Source organism: Haemaphysalis longicornis, unplaced genomic scaffold (genome assembly GCF_048455015.1).
Source record: "Haemaphysalis longicornis isolate Haplotype H1 unplaced genomic scaffold, Haemaphysalis longicornis Haplotype H1 scaffold_12, whole genome shotgun sequence".
NCBI lineage: Eukaryota > Metazoa > Arthropoda > Arachnida > Ixodida > Ixodidae > Haemaphysalis > Haemaphysalis longicornis.
The window spans coordinates 86,625,792-86,644,569 of record NW_027526225.1 but is presented as its reverse complement, the minus strand read 5'-3'; the positions used below and the strand labels follow the sequence as shown (position 1 = coordinate 86,644,569).

At 47.8% G+C, this 18,778-nt stretch overlaps 1 protein-coding gene across 2 annotated transcripts in view; it reads left to right on the top strand.

Annotated features, from left to right (window-relative positions):
- Positions 1-320: 320 nt before the first annotated feature.
- Positions 321-18,778, top strand: part of G (adaptor-related protein complex 3, delta 1 subunit-like garnet) — an 83,411-nt gene continuing 64,953 nt past the window's right edge. For both annotated transcript variants that reach the window (XM_077693648.1, XM_077693647.1), the window contains exons 1-8: positions 321-526; positions 1,364-1,459; positions 1,920-2,000; positions 3,310-3,390; positions 3,861-3,968; positions 4,073-4,202; positions 8,453-8,592; positions 11,916-11,989. In XM_077693648.1, coding sequence (XP_077549774.1) covers positions 431-526; positions 1,364-1,459; positions 1,920-2,000; positions 3,310-3,390; positions 3,861-3,968; positions 4,073-4,202; positions 8,453-8,592; positions 11,916-11,989 — 806 coding nt within the window. In that variant the 5' untranslated portion in view covers positions 321-430. The remainder of the gene's footprint in view (positions 527-1,363; positions 1,460-1,919; positions 2,001-3,309; positions 3,391-3,860; positions 3,969-4,072; positions 4,203-8,452; positions 8,593-11,915; positions 11,990-18,778) is intronic.

Here is an 18,778-nt window from a genome sequence, read left to right as displayed (position 1 = left end):
GTTTTAAGCTATTATTTTACTTCAGAGATGCGTGGAATTACTACAAACTTCTTCTACGAGATATTATCACTCAAAAATAACTGCAAAGCTCACTTGGGCCCCTTTCAGAACGTATGACATGCTCTCAGCTCGTTCTATTGTCATAAAGCGTGCAATAATATTCAGGCACAAGCACTAGCGACATTTTTCTCGTTTTAGATTGAGCCGCCGAAACCCGGTACGAAGACATTTTGAGGTAGTTTTTCGAAGAAGCGAGTCCCATAAAAAGCCGCCAGGGGGCGGCAGCAAACAGTCTAGATGTCACGTGACTTTTCTGTAGATCCACGCAAGACAGTCCGTCGGCCTTCGGCTGCCCGTGTGCCCGTGTCGCCTAGAATTTGTTGTGTGTTTCCTGCTGTTGGCTCCATGTAGCGATCAACGACCACAAGAAATGGCCTTACGGAAAGTCAAGGGTAACATTGAGCGCATGTTTGACAAGAACTTGACGGATCTTGTCCGCGGAATCAGAAACAACAAGGAGAACGAGGTGAGACGGCTCGCACGGAAAACTCCCCTTTTCGCCGCTCCTGGGGGAGGCCTAGTGTGTGTTACGAGGAGTCCAGTGACGGGCATTAGGCGATAAGTTAACAGGCGCAACCGTACACTAGCTGTTTACAACTTCCCTGCCACTTTGGTTGGGAAACTTTCAACGAGATGCAGCTGTAGTGACCCCGACTGCGTGCCATCGGTCACGTCAAACTACCCCATTTTAATCTCACGGCTCGGGTGCTCTAGTTTTTATTTCTACTTGGGCCCCAGGGGCGACTTGTCTGACTGGCTGGTCATATGAGACTTCACAGGTTTGCGTGTGACGCAGCGCTGTTGAAGTTGTATAACCGAGCTTGCGCTCCAGATTTTTGTTGCTTGTGTTTTCGACGAATCTTGACGGCTGTCCGTATGGCATCCGGCATAAAGATGTCTTCTTCGCCGTGAGCGGTCGTTCCGTGCTGCTTCCGAACGACTCGCTGGTTCGCTTTCTGATTGGCGATGTACGCAGAATCTTGATACTTTTCTTTTGCCTAATGTATCCGTGTTCGTGGGGCATGTTTTAACGTATTTTGCCCGCGCGACAAAGTAGTTTCGGTACCGCGCCATTCAGCGCGACATAGCTACCTGGGTTCTAGTTGCTCTCAATTCGCCGCACTCAACTCAATTTCGAACTGTTTCTACAACAACCTGCGCAATAAACTGAACGACGCAGATGCCGAGGGTTTTCAAGTGCTCAAAAATTCCATTCACCAATACTTTCGGTGATCTGTTGCGTGCCAGTTTAGTCGCAGTAGTCACTGTGTGTAAGCATCGTTCCATTTTTGTTATTTTTCAGACAAAATACATTTCACAATGCATCGACGAAATCAAGGAAGAGCTCCGACAGGAAAACATGTCCGTCAAGGCGAATGCTGTTGCGAAGCTAGCCTACGTGAGGATGCCTTTATTTGTACTGTGTTCTAGTGTCTGCAGTGACAGCTGCCTTAATGTTTTCGGTGCTTGGCAACAATCATATCTTCAGTAAGCATGGCAGCTGGGGGGTTAGTTATCTCGGCTTTGAAACAGAGGCCCGATGCGGCAACTTGCTTGGAGAAAAAGAGATACTTGATTGGTGTCGTTTAACTTGCATGTAATTTAACGTGCCTAGATAAGTTTCTGGAGTCCTTATTACAGAGTTAAACTTGTACTTGATATGTGGCAACATGTGTAAAGTTTGCTGAAAGGATTTTTTTTTTTGTTGAATGAGTCAATCGCTCCTAGTTTCTCTTTTTTTAATGGAATGGGGTGTAGTTCAAGACTACTATAAAAATTTAGGTGTTGGACGGTAGAGGGGTGTTTTCTGGTTAAGACGCTTTTGAGAGTCACGAAATGATTTATCACTTTGTTTGCAGCTTCAAATGTTAGGATATGACATCAGCTGGGCAGCCTTCAACATTATTGAAGTCATGAGCTCAACAAAGTTTACATACAAGGTAAATACTGAAATTCCATTTTTTTACAAATTGTGGCTTGTAGAAACTGAACCATGCACATGTGGTTCAAAGCGACGCAGTTGTGTACATTGAGGGGACAGAATACTTACAACTGAGCATTTTGTATTACTCATTCACACCTGCCCTACTCCCTATTCCTACCTCCGAAGAAGCGTCTCCTATGACTGGGGTCTCAAGAATGCTTGTATTTTTATTTAACTCCTAATTCTATTTCTATTTAAATTTAAATTTAAAGGGCACTAGTTTTTTTTAGTAAGGGGTAGTGACCCCTAATGGGGTCAGCTTGTCCTTTTTTGGTTTGGAGTCCTTCTCTATCGGATTCTGTGCCGTATTTAATACCTTCACCGGGCACAAAATAAAGTTGTTCTCTCTCTCTCTCTCTCTTGCAAAGGAAAACTTGGATAATATCTGTTGCATGAGTTGCAGAAAAACAAGTTTTCTTTCGTTAGGTAGGCTGTTGTTGCCACTGAACAAAAACATTCAGAACTTTTTTAGGGACACTCAACTTCTGACACCGTCTTTACATGAGGGAAAGGGCTGAGGGGATTTCCTTCTGATGAGTAGTTACACTAAAAAATATTAGGTAACTGTGTTTCCCTGTATATCAAAAAAGTGCCAAGAACGAGTACAAAAAAAAAACCTGTTTTGTGTTGGCATAATGAAAAGTTTGTAAAAATAATTTTCTATCAGAGATCTGTGCGCTCGGCTAGTGTATTGCTAGCTTTTGACGTGAGGAAACCCGAAACTGTATAATGCTCTATTAAAACACAACCTGAGTACAGGCGTTGCCTGGAACATGTCCAACCCAAAAATTATCCTTCAATATTAGAAAACCTGCAAAGCAGTGTAGTCCGTTACGTGGGTTCATTCATGAGAGCATTTTGGGCAGGGCGTTCAATGTGTACTGTTAAAAAAAATACAGGTCACAAAAAGACCCTTGCAAAAGGATCACACAAGTCGTGTGTTGTGTGATCCTTCAAAATGTACTTCTTAATCGAAATAAGAAATTGCATCTGGTTCTTGTAACTCTTAATGTTGTGAACTGATTCATATTTGCTGCAAAACATTCTAGTATGTATTACATCTGTTCTGAAAAAGGACAGAGTTAATTCCTCTCTTTTAGTAACCTGCTAGTGTATTGTGGGTAGCTTCCGGCCAAATGTTTTCCACTAAAAAAGTTGCTTTTTGCCTGTGACTTTCCTCTTAACTTCCAGAGCAACTCCCTCTCCATTGACGTTTAGGAGCACCAGTAGTTTTCTTACCCTTATGTCCGTTCATTCACTTCCAGCGCATAGGCTACCTGGCTGCGTCTCAAAGCTTCCACGAAGGCACTGATGTGCTGATGCTCACAACAAACATGATCCGAAAGGTAGGATAACTTGTGGACTCCTTTCGTAACCTTTCATATGGTGTAAGCATTGGTATTGTAAGCCTTTAGTCTGTTATTCGTTATTGCAGTAAAGCACTGAGGTACCTTTTTCACTTTTAATTTTCTGAGGAACCAGGTTGAAGAAACCGTAGCACCCTGTTTCCAAATAAAGGCCAAAAAGGCCACAATAGCTGCCATTTTTGTGCTGAAGCAAAAGCTTGATATGTGTCTTTAGTTTGTTTGGGGCTGGTTTTCCCGGTTTTTAAGCAATGGTCTGAAGAATGTTTAGAGGAGGTTTTTCTCTGGTTTGCAAGTAATTGTCTAAAGAATATGTGTTGCTGTTGTACCTTAGCACCCCTTCTACATACGTTTGGACTTCTTTTCTTTTTTTTTTGTTTGTTTGTTTGCCAGAGATGGAAATTGGGTTAAAGAAGGAAAAAAAATCCACCTGCTGACGCTTTTTCTTTCAGGACCTGAATAGCCAAGGCATGTACGACTCCGGTACGGCCATGAGTGGTCTGGCCTGCTTTGTGACGGCCGACCTGGCCAGAGACCTTGCCAACGACGTCATGACACTGGTGAGTGGGGCATGGCCGTTCTCCGGGGTTTTTCGCCTCGAACGTCTCGTGCCGGAGACAGTGTTCACGAGCGTGCTGCGACTCTCGGCCGTCCCCAATCGCAGCTCACATCCACCAAGCCGTACCTGCGCAAGAAGGCCGTGCTGCTCATGTACAAGATCTTCCTGCGGTTTCCCGATGCCCTGAGGCCTGCCTTCCCGAGGCTCAAGGAGAAGCTTGAGGACCCGGATCCGGGTATGCCCGCGACATTTTTCCCTTTTTTTTTTATCTGCAATAACACAAACGCGGGCTAGTTGGTGACAATTCATAACTGTAACTTAAGCGCACAAAACACGAGGAATGAACGAAAAAGAGACAAACACCAGCACAGGCGCTAACAACTGGATTTTTATTCTTCACTCAACACATATGTACCCCCTTTGACCACACCCATGCATGATCAAATGTGTACGTATCACGTCATAAGCGCTGAGCACATGGAGCAATTTTGCAAACGATTTGGGGAGCGACGCGACTAGCGGCGAACTGCTTTTCGCTGCAGACCAAATCGCTCATTGAATCGATCGGTTCTGGGTCGCCAGAACAATTTGTACACCTCCCGGAACTGGCATCAGCGACTAGCAAAATAGGAGAGCTGTAAGGGGCGCAACTTTCGGATTCGGGAGAGAACGAGGGGAAGGGGTGAGCGGCGCGGCACAGTACATTCTAGAAAAGTACGACCCTCTGCTCAATGAAATACGCTTATTTCCAGTTTTTTGTAACAGATGCACCCATAAAAAAAACCTTGTGGCCATGTGTACTTCGATAATCGTATTGGGCGCTGTGCGGCAATATTGGGATCGCTCGTCGCGTCGCTCGCATGATCGCTTTTACATGGCTGTCTCAGCGAGCGTAGGGACAAGCGATTGTGGATCCCTGTCGCATCGCTCGTCGCGTTGCTCGCAAAAATCGCTGCATGTGGTTACTGCTATACACACAAACACAAGAAAAAAAAACACATTACATTATCTCATGTTGTCTAACAACTTAATTTCCTTATCACACACGGCTACTGATGGTTGACTTATGCATGCTTCCATTATTTTCGACATCTGCCAGGCTTCCACTATTTCTCTTGTAGTCCTATCTTTGTGGTGGAACTCCGTCATCGTTTGGTCAGACAATGGCGTACATTTTTTCGTTGTGCACTGCGCGCAGCCAGATGTGTGTATGGCCGACCTTTAAGGCTGGACATATGTTCCCTGAGCCTTACATTTACGCATCTACTCGTTTTACCGACGTACTAGTGCCTACATGGGAACGGGATCTTGTATACGTTTTTTCTGTATTCCAAAAATTTGTACGTGTGCTGCATAGTACATTTACTAACTAGCCTTGCTGCTTGCCCTTTTGTCGTAAAGTCTGTTAATCACTGGGCAAACACGTCCCACTTTGTTTGTGGCAGAAAAAACCACATTCACATTGTGCTTGGCGTAGTTTTTTTTTTATGGTTAGGAGAAGCAGGGGTATTTTGGAAAAGCTGTTTGCACAACTGCATGCTGTGACATCGAATTCAGTCAAATCGTTCGAACAAGGAGTCTAAGTTTCAGTGAGAAAAGGTGTTTGACACTCCCCAACTCTGCGGTCAGTACCTGTTCTGGAAAGGCCATCTGACAGCTGATTGTACAGGGGGATTAAAAGAAATGCAAACAACGGAGCGCACAACCTCCGACGCATGCTGCACCATCTGGCTGCAAAGTCGGTAAACTGCGCACATGCGCACCTCTTTGAGAGCGTTTGAAACTGTAGCCTACATTATTGGGAAATGCTTGATCCAAAAGCGGCGCCTTTTCACGCTGCGTCGCCACTGAGCAGGATGATCGTTGAAGGGCATCATGCTAGCTCCAATCAGCCTGCTGCGCGCTTGGCTCCCCAATGTAGTAGATAACAGTGTGCTCAGTGGCGACAGAGCGTAAAAAGACGCCTCAAAATGAATCACCGGCGTCGCTTCTTTATCAAGCATTTCCCCTAGCAGTAGGCCACACTCTGAAACGCAATGAAATAACTACGCATGCGCGCAGTTTACTGGCAGTGCAGCCAGACGGTGCGGCATGCGTCGGAGGCTGTGTGCTCCGTTGTTCGTATTTCTTTTAATCCCCGCTGTACTGGTGGAACACGCGGCAACGAAGCCTGTTTTGTTTAGCGAGCACCGGATTGTTTCGTGTTCATGAAAATTGTCTTGTTAAGGGTAAGAAAGTTAAATAGACTTCCTTGTTGAAGTAAACCCCAAGCGAGAAACTCCTATTATAGAGCCACCCGCCGCGGTAGCTCAGTGGCTAAGGCGTTGCGCTGCTGAGCACGAGGATGCAGGTTCGATTCCCGGCCACGGCGGCCGCTTTTCTGATGGAGGGGAAAAGCAAAAACGCCCGTGTGTACGTGATTTCGGCGCACGTTAAAGATCCCCAGGTGGCCAAAATTAATCTGGAGCCCTCCACTACGGCGAGCCTCATCGCCTGCGTTGCGTCGGCGCGTTAAACCCTACAATCAATCAATCAATCAACCTATCTGGAGCCCTCCGGTGGGGTCTGCTTCATAGGATAGGTGTTAAGGGCCGCATTAAACCCCCATTGGTTGTGTATGTGTGAGTGAGTAAGTCAGTGATTGCGATTTCTTGCCTTGCAATGTACCTGTTCCTCAGTAGCATTGCCAGGTAAGTTGCTGTGTGGGGATGGGAAACCAATTGGGAAGACACCTTTTGTAAAGGTGTTATAAAATGGGCATCGTTCACGCATTTTAAAAGGACACCTATAAACAGGGGTCCTTGTAGTAGCCCACGTTCGACTTGTGGAAGCTTCAAATTGCATTATCTCCTGTATTGCTGTGTAGTGGAGGTCCAGAGTCAGCCCAGGCATAGCTATGAGCCACGTAGAGCTCATTCGTATTTTATTTATGTGTAATTATTTCTAATTATATAGTGAGTCTAAGGGGGCAGAGCAGAAACTTGGAGGCTCACTAAAAGGGCTCAACTTCAACTGAGGACGACTCAGCGGGCAATGGAACGGAAGATGTTGGGTGCAACATTAAGGGGCACTGACACAAAATTTTGAAGGCGAGATAACTTCGGAGATAGATTGGTGGGAACACATATACATCATCTGCAAAATATCAGCGGCGAATACAGCCTAGAACATATTTAAAATCAATTTTAAAGTGTGCAAAACGCAACCGAGCAGCCAGCAGAGGACCACGCGCAATCGACATCCCGAGGAGATTGTGTAAATAAACAACATCTAAACACGTCACGAGTTTGTGTTTGCCGCTTCCGCACTGCCGGCGTTTTGCGCCGGCTCGCCCGGCTCGCCGCTCCAATCGGAGAGCCGGAGGGCGGAGCTTCTGCTCTCGAGAACGAACGACCCGATCGTTGGCGGCGGAGGCGCCGTGATTTCGTCAGCTCATCGGGCAGCTGGCCGCGACCAAAGTTCTACAGCGATTCCAGGCACTCTGTTTCTATTACTGTTTATTACCATTGGATGCGAAAACGCGCCGGAGGCACGAAAAGCCCACTGAGCTAGCCGCACGGTCGCTGTGCAGGCGGCGGCCACGGCCGCGAAGTGGCCCAGGCCGGCGCAGGTAGCTCGAGTGATAGCTTGTTACCGCTGCACGAAATTGTCCCCAAGTCCCGACCATGGTGGCTTACATGAGAAAGGAGTTAATGATGCGATGGCGGGTTGCATTAAAAATTGCCACCTGCACCGCTTACGAGAGCGGCACTCGAATATCCGCTGCAGTGCTAAGCCGAACAGATCTGTAGGCGGACCTGTAGGCAGACCGGCCAGCTGCTCTCAGCGCGCGTCTTGCCACCCACCGTCTCGAGCGTCGCGCGTCGTTCTTTAGCCGCGGTAGTATTTTCACTCGCAGCGCCTGCGTCACATCCACGGTCGCTCTTTAATTAAGCGCCTCACGAGATCAGTACGTGGGGGCATTCGCAGAAACTGCCGTCGATGCGGATTCAACAGTGCTACGGCGGCTCTGCTCTGTAATATCCCTCCGACGGTCACGTGGTCAGCTTTGTTCACACAAAATCCATCGTTTCGCGGCACTCGCTGAAACCGAAACTGCGACTGGCCGCATTGAAAATGCCTCTAATTAAACAACCGTCGCACGCTGAAGCAAATGAGGTTTCTACAGGTTATAAGTAGGTCACTACCTACTTATCGCAACAAAAAAAAACGAGATGCAAAATTTTTGTGTCAGTGCCCCTTTAAGGGACAAGGAGAGAGTGAAGTGGGTCATTAAGGGTAACAGAGTGGATTCCTAGACAAGGCAAGCGTGGCAGGGGACGGCAGAAAGCTAGATGGGAAGATGAGATCAAGAAGTTTGCGGGGATAAATTGGTCGCAGTTAGCACAGGACTGGTATAATTGGAGATCCATGGGAGAGGCCTTTGCCCTGCAGTGGGCGTAGATAGGATGATGATGATATATAATTATACCTTTTGGAACGCAGGGGTGCAGTCTGCGTCCGTGAACGTCATCTGCGAGTTGGCCCGCAAGAATCCCAAGAACTACCTCTCGCTCGCCCCAGTATTCTTCAAGTTGATGACCAGCTCCACTAACAACTGGATGCTAATTAAGATCATCAAGTTGGTATGGAAAATTTGGCAAACTTGGGTTCATCTGCTTCTTTCTTTCTTTTGACTTCGAATATTGTGTGTTGTGGGAAAAGTCTATTGCTGTTGCGTACTGGAGACAAAGATGATTGTGTTGCTCGATGATTAAGCTGTCCAACAAAAGTAGATTTAAACAAATTGTGCTTATGACGTTGCAGTGTGGTTATTGTGCTCCCTGGATTTCGATGCGGCAGGCTACAACAGCACACACCGTGTTGTCTAACGTAGACATACTGGCTTGCTTTTAGTGAAGAACTGGAAAGAAAAGGATACATAGCCTCTTGTGAAATTCCACTCGCACTCGCCGTAAAGAGAACGAAAGTTTGTGCCCAGGAAGAAGGCGGCCACAATTTCGGGCTTGAAAAAAAAAAAAGTAAATAAAAGTGAACCGGAAGCAAGTTGCAGGCAGTAAAACACATAATTGGGGCTGTTTAGTGAATGCCGTAATAAAATATATAATGCAACGACAAAAGAGAAAAACGTGCGCACTTTCCAAAGTGCAACGCAATGTTTTTCTGGCTGGCCACACTGCAGTAGTGTAGCTTCTGAATAAGTGTTCAACTGCAGAGCTTACAGAAACTCAACGGAAAGGCTACCACTTCCTCGCATCGTGCAGTCGCATAGACAGTGCAGTCAGCCATAGAATATTGGCGTTCTACATCTCTGCGTAGCAACCCCCGTCGCGATAGCGAATTGCACATTCTTGTTCTTAATTGGTCCGTGTATGTCGAGCTGCACAAATACTAGCAGTGGCCAGCAGCATGTAACGTGGCAAAACTGTACAACTGTTCGCGTTCAGCTTTGAGATTGTAATACGCGGCAGGAGCTCTTTTTATTGATTGCAAAGGAGATTGCTGGTGGAGCTAGTCAGTGATAAAGCTTCATGTATGACTAACCCTTGCCGTTCGTTGTGGGAAGAATAGGCAGCTGATAGCAAGCACCGGAAATGGCTGCGATGGTTGTTTCTTCAGCGAAAAGGAAAAGAAAACGAAATGACGAATAAATCTCATCTGCCCGTCAAACACATTGCTCACCTACTTGATCGAGGTTGGGACAAAAATATTTCTTCCTCTCTTCGTTTAACTTGTTTGCGGGTCAATTTATAAAAGGTCAATGTTCTAGCGGAATTGGCTTCTTTCATTTATCTTTTTTTTTACGCAACGGCAGAAAGGAATTGGTATTTGCAACTGGCTATGTCTAAAAGTCGATGGTTTCAAATTTTGATCAGCAATTTCGATACAGCCGCACCACTATACTGCGATGCCCTCTGAGGCCAATAACCATGCTGTGGCCGTGGTTTTTATGTACGGCAAATGCTTTGTTTGAAGAAAATTGTTCTCTTTAGTCTCTTCACTGCTAGTTGCAACGAGTTTTACCGTAGATTAACTGCTTGTGCAGGAAACTGTGTACACCTCTTGTATTTCAGTTATCCACACATTTACGGTTGTTTTTGTGCATTGAGTTTTTTTTACTCATGTAATGTGCCACTAACAGTTATGATATACAAGTTCTTAAGTTTTCAGTGCATTTAATTCATTTAGAGTGTGTGTCAGTTGACTGCCTTTCTAAATGGCTAGACACGTCAAATCTCTCTCATTTGCCAAAAAGAAACAAACAATTTTCTGTTTATTCAATTCTGGTGACTGGAAACAGGACAAAAAAAAAAGGCGTTAGGAAGAGGTAATTTTTTATTTCGACTGAGCTGTTCTCATTTGTTTTTTTTAGTGGTTGTTATTTCTCATTACCTCAAAAGAAAAAGCTTGTCATTGCTCAGTGCATATGGCATGGCCACACTTTGTGTCCGCGGGCCGTTTGTCGGCACTCTGCCACTTGGGATGGCTTCGAGGCTGTTCTGTGCGTGTTTTCCAGTGGGTGTTTGTTGCCTGCCCTGTCTGTGTCTTGTCTCGGCTGTGGTCATGTCTTGGCTCCTGTCTCTCTTGGTTCCCTCTCTCCCCACCCCCTCTTTCTCTCTCTCTCTCTCTATTTCTTCTCCATCCAGTTTGGGGTTCTGACCTACATAGAGCCCAGGCTGGGTAGGAAATTGAGTCAGCCGCTCATTAACATAATACGCAGGTAATACCCTAATGCTGGAGCATTGTTTGCGGAACGCCGGTCCGTTAGCCGCGCTGACGCATGTGCCCGCCTCTGAGTAGCTCCGATGCCAGTTTTGGGTCGGGCTGGCTTCGAAGCTGTCTTGTTGCTGTTGCGGCCGGCTTCGCTGCTTCATGCCTTCTTCTGGGCTGCCTGCAAGCTTTTGCTTCTGCCACGGCTGCTTTTGCGTTGCATTTTATGCTTTTAATACTTCTCTCATTCCGTATGGCTTTCTACAAACCTGCCATTTTATACACATGCACACACATGTATGTATGTATGTATATATGCCATTTTCCTTTACAGACACTAGGCTTAGGTGGGACCAGTAAGGAAGTCATCTGTTTCGTTCCGCTTAGGAATGTCCCCTGTAAGGGAGTCATTTCTGAGGACACAATAAGCGCTGAAGAAACACGTCTTAGAAAAGTGTCACTCAGGCTATGGCAAACACCATCTACTGTAACCTGATCAAAACCAGTTTTTTTTTTTTGTTTTCACCTAACCGCGGAATCTCCAGCTTTGAATTACAGTCAGTCGCAGAGCAGGTAATTTGCCTTTTTTTTCCCCTTTTCCAGTCACCATTAACTTGACTATTCAGTGCTAGTTGTATGTATTTCTTACAAGTAGCTGTTACTGTAAAGCGTTGCTTTGAAACTGCTGCTTGCAGTCGGAACAGCAATCCCGGGAAGGCAACTCGCAAGCCGAGTGCGTTCTGTTGTGCCTGCTTTGTATGGCTTAAAGCCGCATTTTTAATTTTGTTCTTAGTTATTTGACAATTTCTGTATCTCATGCTAATGCTGGCAGGCAGTTTGAGGAGTATATTGTTTTGCATTCCAAGATTGCAAAACGGGAAGTTTGAGCTTTTACACTAGTCTGGACAAACAAGGCAGCTTACAACAGCAATGTGTTTTGTTCACTGAACTGGATGCACAAAAAAGCCAGCAGTTGTAAAAATTTGGCTTTCGGATAATACTTCGTATATTTGGCCTTAAAGGCCTAGAGAAAATGGCTGATTGTATGGACAAGCTACTCAATAAGTCTTCTGTTTTTGCAAAAGTGTTGCAAGAAAACGTGGAACGCAGTCGAAGAAAGAGTGCTAAAAAAATACGAGCCCTGACGAACGGGTGTTTTCTTTTTTTTTCTATGTTTTCTAATTCGAGAGAGAGAGAGACTCAGGTTTTGTGTCTCCACTCTCTCCTCCCTTTGCAGTTTGGCGCCCTCACCCCCCTTGAGCCTAGGCTGGGGAAAAAGTTGATCGAGCCTCTAACTAACTTAATTCACAGGTAAAACAACCAAGGCACGATTCGTGTTGGATAAGTGTCGTGCTCTCTCTTTTCGTTGTGTTTTTTCTTCTTCTCTTTTTTGTGTCGGCACTGCGGCTTCCCACCCGTAGTAGCTACTAGTTGCCCCTCTTGGCATTTTCATTCTTACGTTTCTGTCAGTTGCCGTTGCTTTTTTTTTTTTTTTTCGGTGTATGCTTGCGTGTAGTTTTAGTTTGCATAGATAGTGAAGCACATGCTGCTACTGCTACATGTAGCCTTTCTCTTTCTCTCTGTCTGACTCTCTAGCTAAGTGGGCCTGGAGCATTACTATTGTGTTTCTGGCCAGGTGCACTCAAGTAGTGCGCTATCTTATCTCGTTTCGCAGCCAGGCAGAGAGACAATGCTCGCGATAAGTGGTTGCACAGTAAATTTGCTACCCTGCACCTGGGATTGTGTACACGGGGTTGCCGTAGAAACACGTGGAATTGACTCGCTACTTGCAATTATGGAGCGAGGGGCCGAGGTGTTTGTAACCTGTGGCATTTCACTGGTTCAAAACTATGGGAAGGCATTGTGTGTGCGTGTGCTTTTCCCATGCCAGAGTACTGTTTAAATTATTTAGTGGAGGCACAGTGAAGCAAAAAATTAAAGCAGTTGAACTGAATGTGAAAAGCTGTGTTGCAGTGACTCGTTGAAGAGGAGTTTCAGTATCAGTCTGGTGTTGATACCGAAAGTGGTCAAGAGAGGATGCTGCAGCCCCTTAAAAGGCCCTTAAAGAGACACTGGATTGAGTTTTCATTAACTTGGGGTAATTAATGTGTTAATTCATGATGTTGTATTTTATGTTGTATACTTATTTGTGGCCTAGCCATGGCAGCCTCTGTGGCTACGACGTGGCACAAAGATCACCCTTAACAAACGTGTGCCTGTGTGGCCCAATGGGTTTGACATGAGCTTCATAATGTGAGGAACCCAGATTTGATCCCGACCATGGGAACCAGTGATCTTTTCAAAGCACCGGTCTGGGTGCGTTACGCATTACGTTACGCGTTGCTAGGGTGGCTAGATACTGTGGCTTCGGGCAAGCTGTGATGACATGGCAGGCCCCTAAAGTGCTCTGCAGTTGACAAAAAAAAAAAAAAACGTGTACACAACCTCAGGTGCGCATGGAAGAATAGTGAGAGGTAAAACTAGGCAGCCTTGGGGCCTTTGCTGTGGGGTGTTTCATTTTCAAATGTTCGCCCCCCGACAAATTAAGACTGTTGAAACGGCTTGCCGTGTGTGTGTTTGTGTTGATCGAATGCTGTTTTTTTACTAGCTGATTCGTCAGTTACAGTTAAAGCTTGTTTTTATATGAAATTCAATGGTAGTTGACGAAACAGGTTGTACCAGCAGGACTAAACAAACTGTGTTTCCCGTAGTGGAAAGTCAGTTTTGCACTCGCCCAACAAATGTCTTGATTCAATGCATTCTGCGCCTTTATAAAAACATTGTGTACAGAGCCCGTACTGGTAAATATTCGCCTTTGCTCCGTCATGCAGCAGTGTCATGTCCAAAAACGGTCTCAACACAGGGGAAAAACCACTTTGGTTTTTCTAATGTCGGTAGCGCCAGCTACGCATCGATTGATAAATTGGCATAGTCACGTTTTTCTTGCTCGGGTTCGTGACAACCCGTGAGGGGACACTGGGACTCCTTGCAGGACGGAAGGCTGTCTCGCTGTTTATTCGCCACACGCTGGCTTCCTCTACGACACACCGCAAAGGTTGCACACTTCACTTGCAAACGCTTTCGGCCACATGCCCGGTTTTCTGTCTCAAAACGCCGGACCACCTCACTCGTCGGCGTCCGGCTCTGAACTCCTCGCTCCGGCGCCCCCAGCCCGTTGCGTCTTCCCCACCCCCTTAGAACAAAACAAACACCACAAGCCCATGAGCGGTGGCAACCCCGAGCGAGACTGTTTCTAAGAATTTCGGTGGTGCCTCGACCTTCACCCGCGGGCCAAGGCCGGCCGGAAGCCTCTGAGTTATTGCATTCCCCGTCTCCGGGGCCACTCCTACGCCGCCCCCCTGTCGCCATGGCGTCCTGGCAGGCGAGACCTCGACACCTTCCCCTTTCATCCTTTTTTCTCCTTTTTTTTTCTTTTTTGGAATCACTCCCCTTTCCTTTCCTTGAGTTTCTTGAGGTAAGACGCGTACACAGTTACAACACTTGAAAAGAGAAAAATGCACATTGAAAACAAACGACCCTAGTAATCATAGCATCCAAAAACTGCCAAAGCACTGGCCGGCGAAAAACAAGGGTTACATACATGCACGACACAAGAAATAACGCGAAGAACAAAAATACTATACAGAGCAAGTGAACGACGCTGCTCCGTTGAAGCGGCCCATTGCCCCGCGCACTCAGGTCGCTATGCGGGATAAAGCGTCGGCAAGTATGTTTTGGGCCCCCTTCACATGCTGCACGGTAATATTGTATTTTTGCAGGGACAAAGCCCATCTGGTTAGCCGTGCGCTGCTCGAGGCAGCCGTTGCAACATACTGAAGTGGGTTGTGGTCCGTTCTCACAATTACCTGAGCTCCAAAGACCCATGTGCTGATTTGGTCAAGCGCCCAAATCACAGCGAAAGCCTCTTTCTCAATGGTGGACCACCTAATCTGAGATTCAGTAAGCTTTTTACTGAGAAATGCCAGAGGGTGTTCAGTTCCGCCCATCTCCTGAGCCAGACAGGCCCCCACCGCTTCCTGCGATGCATCGGTCGACAAAATGAAAGACCGTGAAAAATCTGGAGCATAGAGAACTGCAGCTGTCTTGAGCGCCCGCTTCATCTCTAGAAATGCTCTCTCCTGGTCTTCCCCCCATTGCAGTGGCCTTTCCCCATGGCTCCCTTTCGTTAGGCTAGTCAGAGGTAACATAGTCTTGGCGTAGTCCTGCACGTAGTTTCGGTAGTAGTTGAGCACACCCAACACACTTTTCAGTTCGGACTTTGTTTGTGGCCGTTTCATTCCTTCGATCGCGCTTATTCTCTCAGGGTCGGGAAAGTGCCGCCCTGAGCCCACGACATGCCCCAAGTACTTTATACTAGGTTCGGCAAAACGGCACTTTGTGGGGTTCACCGTCAGCCCAACAGAGCGCAGTGTTTCGAGCACCAACGTTAAGTGTCGCTTATGCTCGGCCACATTCCGAGAGAACACGGCAATATCGTCAATATATGCGCATGCGTACTCGCGGTGCTCATACAAAACCTCGTTCATGGTCCTTTGGAAGGTCGCGGCTGAGTTCCTCAATCCATAAGGCATGACTCTCCATGCGTATTGTCCACTGTCGGTTACAAAAGCGGTCAATCTCTGGCTCTCTTCATCCAACGGTATTTGCCAGTAGCCTCGAGTAAGGTCCAGAACCGTTATACACTCAGCCTTGGCCACGGTTGCGAGCAAATCATGGATTTTATTCATTGGGAACGCGTCTACCTCTGTTACGGAGTTGAGAAACCTGTAATCAACACAGAGCCTGATGCTTCCATCGCTCTTAACTACACACACCACTGGATGGGCACACGGTGATTCTACAGGGTAAATCAGGCCCTGACACAACAACTCCCGTATCTGCCTCTCTACCTCAGCTCTCATTTTGATAGGAACCCCGTACTGGTAACGAGGTGCTGGCCGACTTCCCGGAACCATTCTGATCTTATGCCTTCCAACTTTGCTCAATCCCGGCCTCTCCGAAAAAACCTCTCTGAACTGCTGGACACATTCGTGAACCCCAGAAACATCCTTTCTTTCCCTGCTGGTGGCAGCGCCCATGTCAGGCATCTCCTCTACGTCCCCAAACTCTTTGTCGTCGAAAACGACACCAACAAGGTTCACGCCTACGACGTACGGTTTCAGGCTGTTGACGTGGAGCCACCTTTTTGATCCATCTTCCATCTCAACCACGTAGCTATCTTTTCGTTTCCTCTCTAGTATTTTGAGTGGCCCTTTCCATGGGTATTGGCCCTTAGCTCGGTCCTCATTCCGCATTAGCACAAGGTCACCACAGCGGAAGCTTTTTGGCCTCGCTCTCAAGTTGTACAGAGTGGCATACGCCCGTTGGTTTGCCTCGGATGCTCCTTTTGCTATCTCCTCCACTGCAGCCAGGCGTTTGCGCAGTTCGAGCAGATAATTCTCCGCTGGCCGGTTAAGCGCAATGGGAAGCGACCACTCTCCCGTCCAACTCTTCTCCAGTATGGCCAGCGGCCCCGTGGGTTGGCGACCGTACAACAGTTCGAAAGGCGCCACTCCCGTTGTCTCGTTAGGCACTTCGCGATAAGCCCAAAGAAGACATGGCACCATCTTATCCCAGCCCCGCTTGTGTTCGTCTATTACGTGTCTCAACATTTGTTTAAAGGTGCCATTCCATCTTTCCACGAGTCCGTTGCTCTCTGGATGACCCGGAGTAGAGAACCTGGGCGACGCGCCCAGCCGAGAGACAAGTTCCTGAGTTAACTTGGCCGTAAAGTTCGTGCCCTGGTCAGACGAAATTGTCTCTGGGACACCCACCCTAGAAAATATTTCTACGAGGGCATCACACACAGCTTTTGCTGTTAGAGACCTAAGGCACACCACCTCTGGCCACCTAGTACACACATCCATCAAGCAAAGAGCGTATTTGTGCCCTCTTGATGATGGGGGTTCTATTGGGCCAACGCAATCCATGACGACGACTTGGAAAGGCTCCGCCGGCCTTGTCAGGGGTTTTATCGGCACGCGGTCCAATTTCCTTGGGATCGCATTTCTTTGACACCTGTCGCACTCTCGACAGTATTTTCGGATGTCCGCATCCATCCCCGGCCAATAAAATGAGTTCTTAATGCGCTGTCGTGTCTTCTTTGTTCCCAAGTGGCCGCCAACCTCTCTGTCATGTGCCACCTGCAGAACGGTGCCCCTTCTTTCCCTCGGCAGTACCAACTGGGTGACCATTTTCCCATTAATTTTGTCACTGTGGAACAACAGGCCATCTCTACTCTTCATTCCATGACTCCCCGTTTTCGCATGCTGCCAGGAGACCGCCAGACTTTCATCTCCCAACTGCTCTGTTCGAAAGCTTATGCGAGTATCACCTCGATTTGTTTCTTCCTCACCATCACTCTCTTCCTCAACCCCCGCTGCTACACTCATCGCTGGCTTCTCCGCTGCTACACTCATCACTGGCTTCTCAGTAACGAGCCGCCGTTCTTCCTCAGCTTCCTTCTCCCTCTGCTTAACCAGCAGGTCGTGGTCACTGACTGTTAGCAAGCACTCCACCTCACCGGTCAATTTATCGGTCACCGCACAAAGTAAGGAAACATGTGACCCTTGCCTGTCTAGCCTGAATGGCACATACGCGAGCTCTGCCTCGATGCTGTGCCCAAAAGCTCCCTTTAGGATCACTTTCCCCCGGGGCTCGATGCGTTGCATCGGAAGCAAGGATCTCCTGACCACCGTTATGTCCGCGCCTGAGTCTAGGCGGGCCCAAATGTGCGACCTTTCTGATGTTAGCCACACATCTCCAGTTGGGGCTGGAGCCGCCTGCCGCACCTCAGACTTAAGGTTATCAACGCGCGTCGCGAGGTCCACCGGGGGGACCGGGCTCTCTACTACTCTAAAGGCCATTTTTGGATCTGTGTCAGGGCACTCTCTTATCAGGTGACCGCGTCGGCCGCAGCGAAAGCATTGGCGTGGGTCTCGGGCCTTATCGTCCGCATGGACACCATCGGGACCCATGCAGTCTCGGGCGAGGTGACCCACTCGTCCGCAAACAAAACACTCACGCGAAGTGGTGTCCACCTCGCGGGGCGGAAGTTTACTGTCAGGGGCACCATACTTTCTATCACCTGCTTCAACACTGCTTTGTGGTGTCCCGCCGGGTCCCTGTCCTGTTCCTCGCCATCCCTTCGGAGCATTAGAATTCGGCGGCAGAAACGGTGTACGTGGCTCCCGTCGACTTCCTTCTACCGCCTCCGCGACCTGTGCAAGATCCTCGAGACGCAACCATTCTTTGCTCTCTTGAAGTGCAACCTGCCGCTGAGCGTCTTGGGGGAGTGCAGCTTTCAATTTGTCGGCCACAACCAGCTCCTTCAGATCGTCTAACTTCTGGATACCTCTACTATTAATATAATAGGAAAAGTAGTTGTGGAGCCGCCGTCCAAACTGACGCCAAGACTCGTTACAGCCCTTTTTTGCTGTCTCAAACATCTTTCTATACTCGGCGGGGCACAAACGTAGTTCCCTTAGCACCAATGACTTTAGCTGGTTGTAAGGCAACATCTCCTTCATGCCGCTTGCCATTATCAACGCCCTGACTCTATCAGTCAAGTACGGCATCAGTGTTACCGACCTGACCTCGTCGGGAACCTTGAGCGAGCTGAACAGCATTTCAACTGCGTCGAACCATCCCGGTACCAACCCTTCATCCTTGGGCATGTGTGGCAAGACATTGCTTAACAATTTGGAGACGCCCGCGACACCAGACTGGGTCTCCCTGTCGGAGTCTAGCGCCACGCCCTGAGATCGTAATTTGAGCATCTCCAGCTCCACCTTGGCCCGTTCCAGTTTCGTTTGCTCGATTTCGAGCAACATTTTTGCATCTGACTTTCCTGCCGTCACACCTTCGCTGATCGTCCCCGCATCTGCTCCTAACGGAGTGGCGCTCGCAGGGGGTGTACTCATGTCGGGAATTTTAGATTCGCGCAAGCACTGTGTTTTCGACCTCGTAAGCATACAGGGCAATGGGCAAAGCAAAGTCGTCGTTCACTCACCCATTTGTTGCCGACCGCTCCCGTAGCAA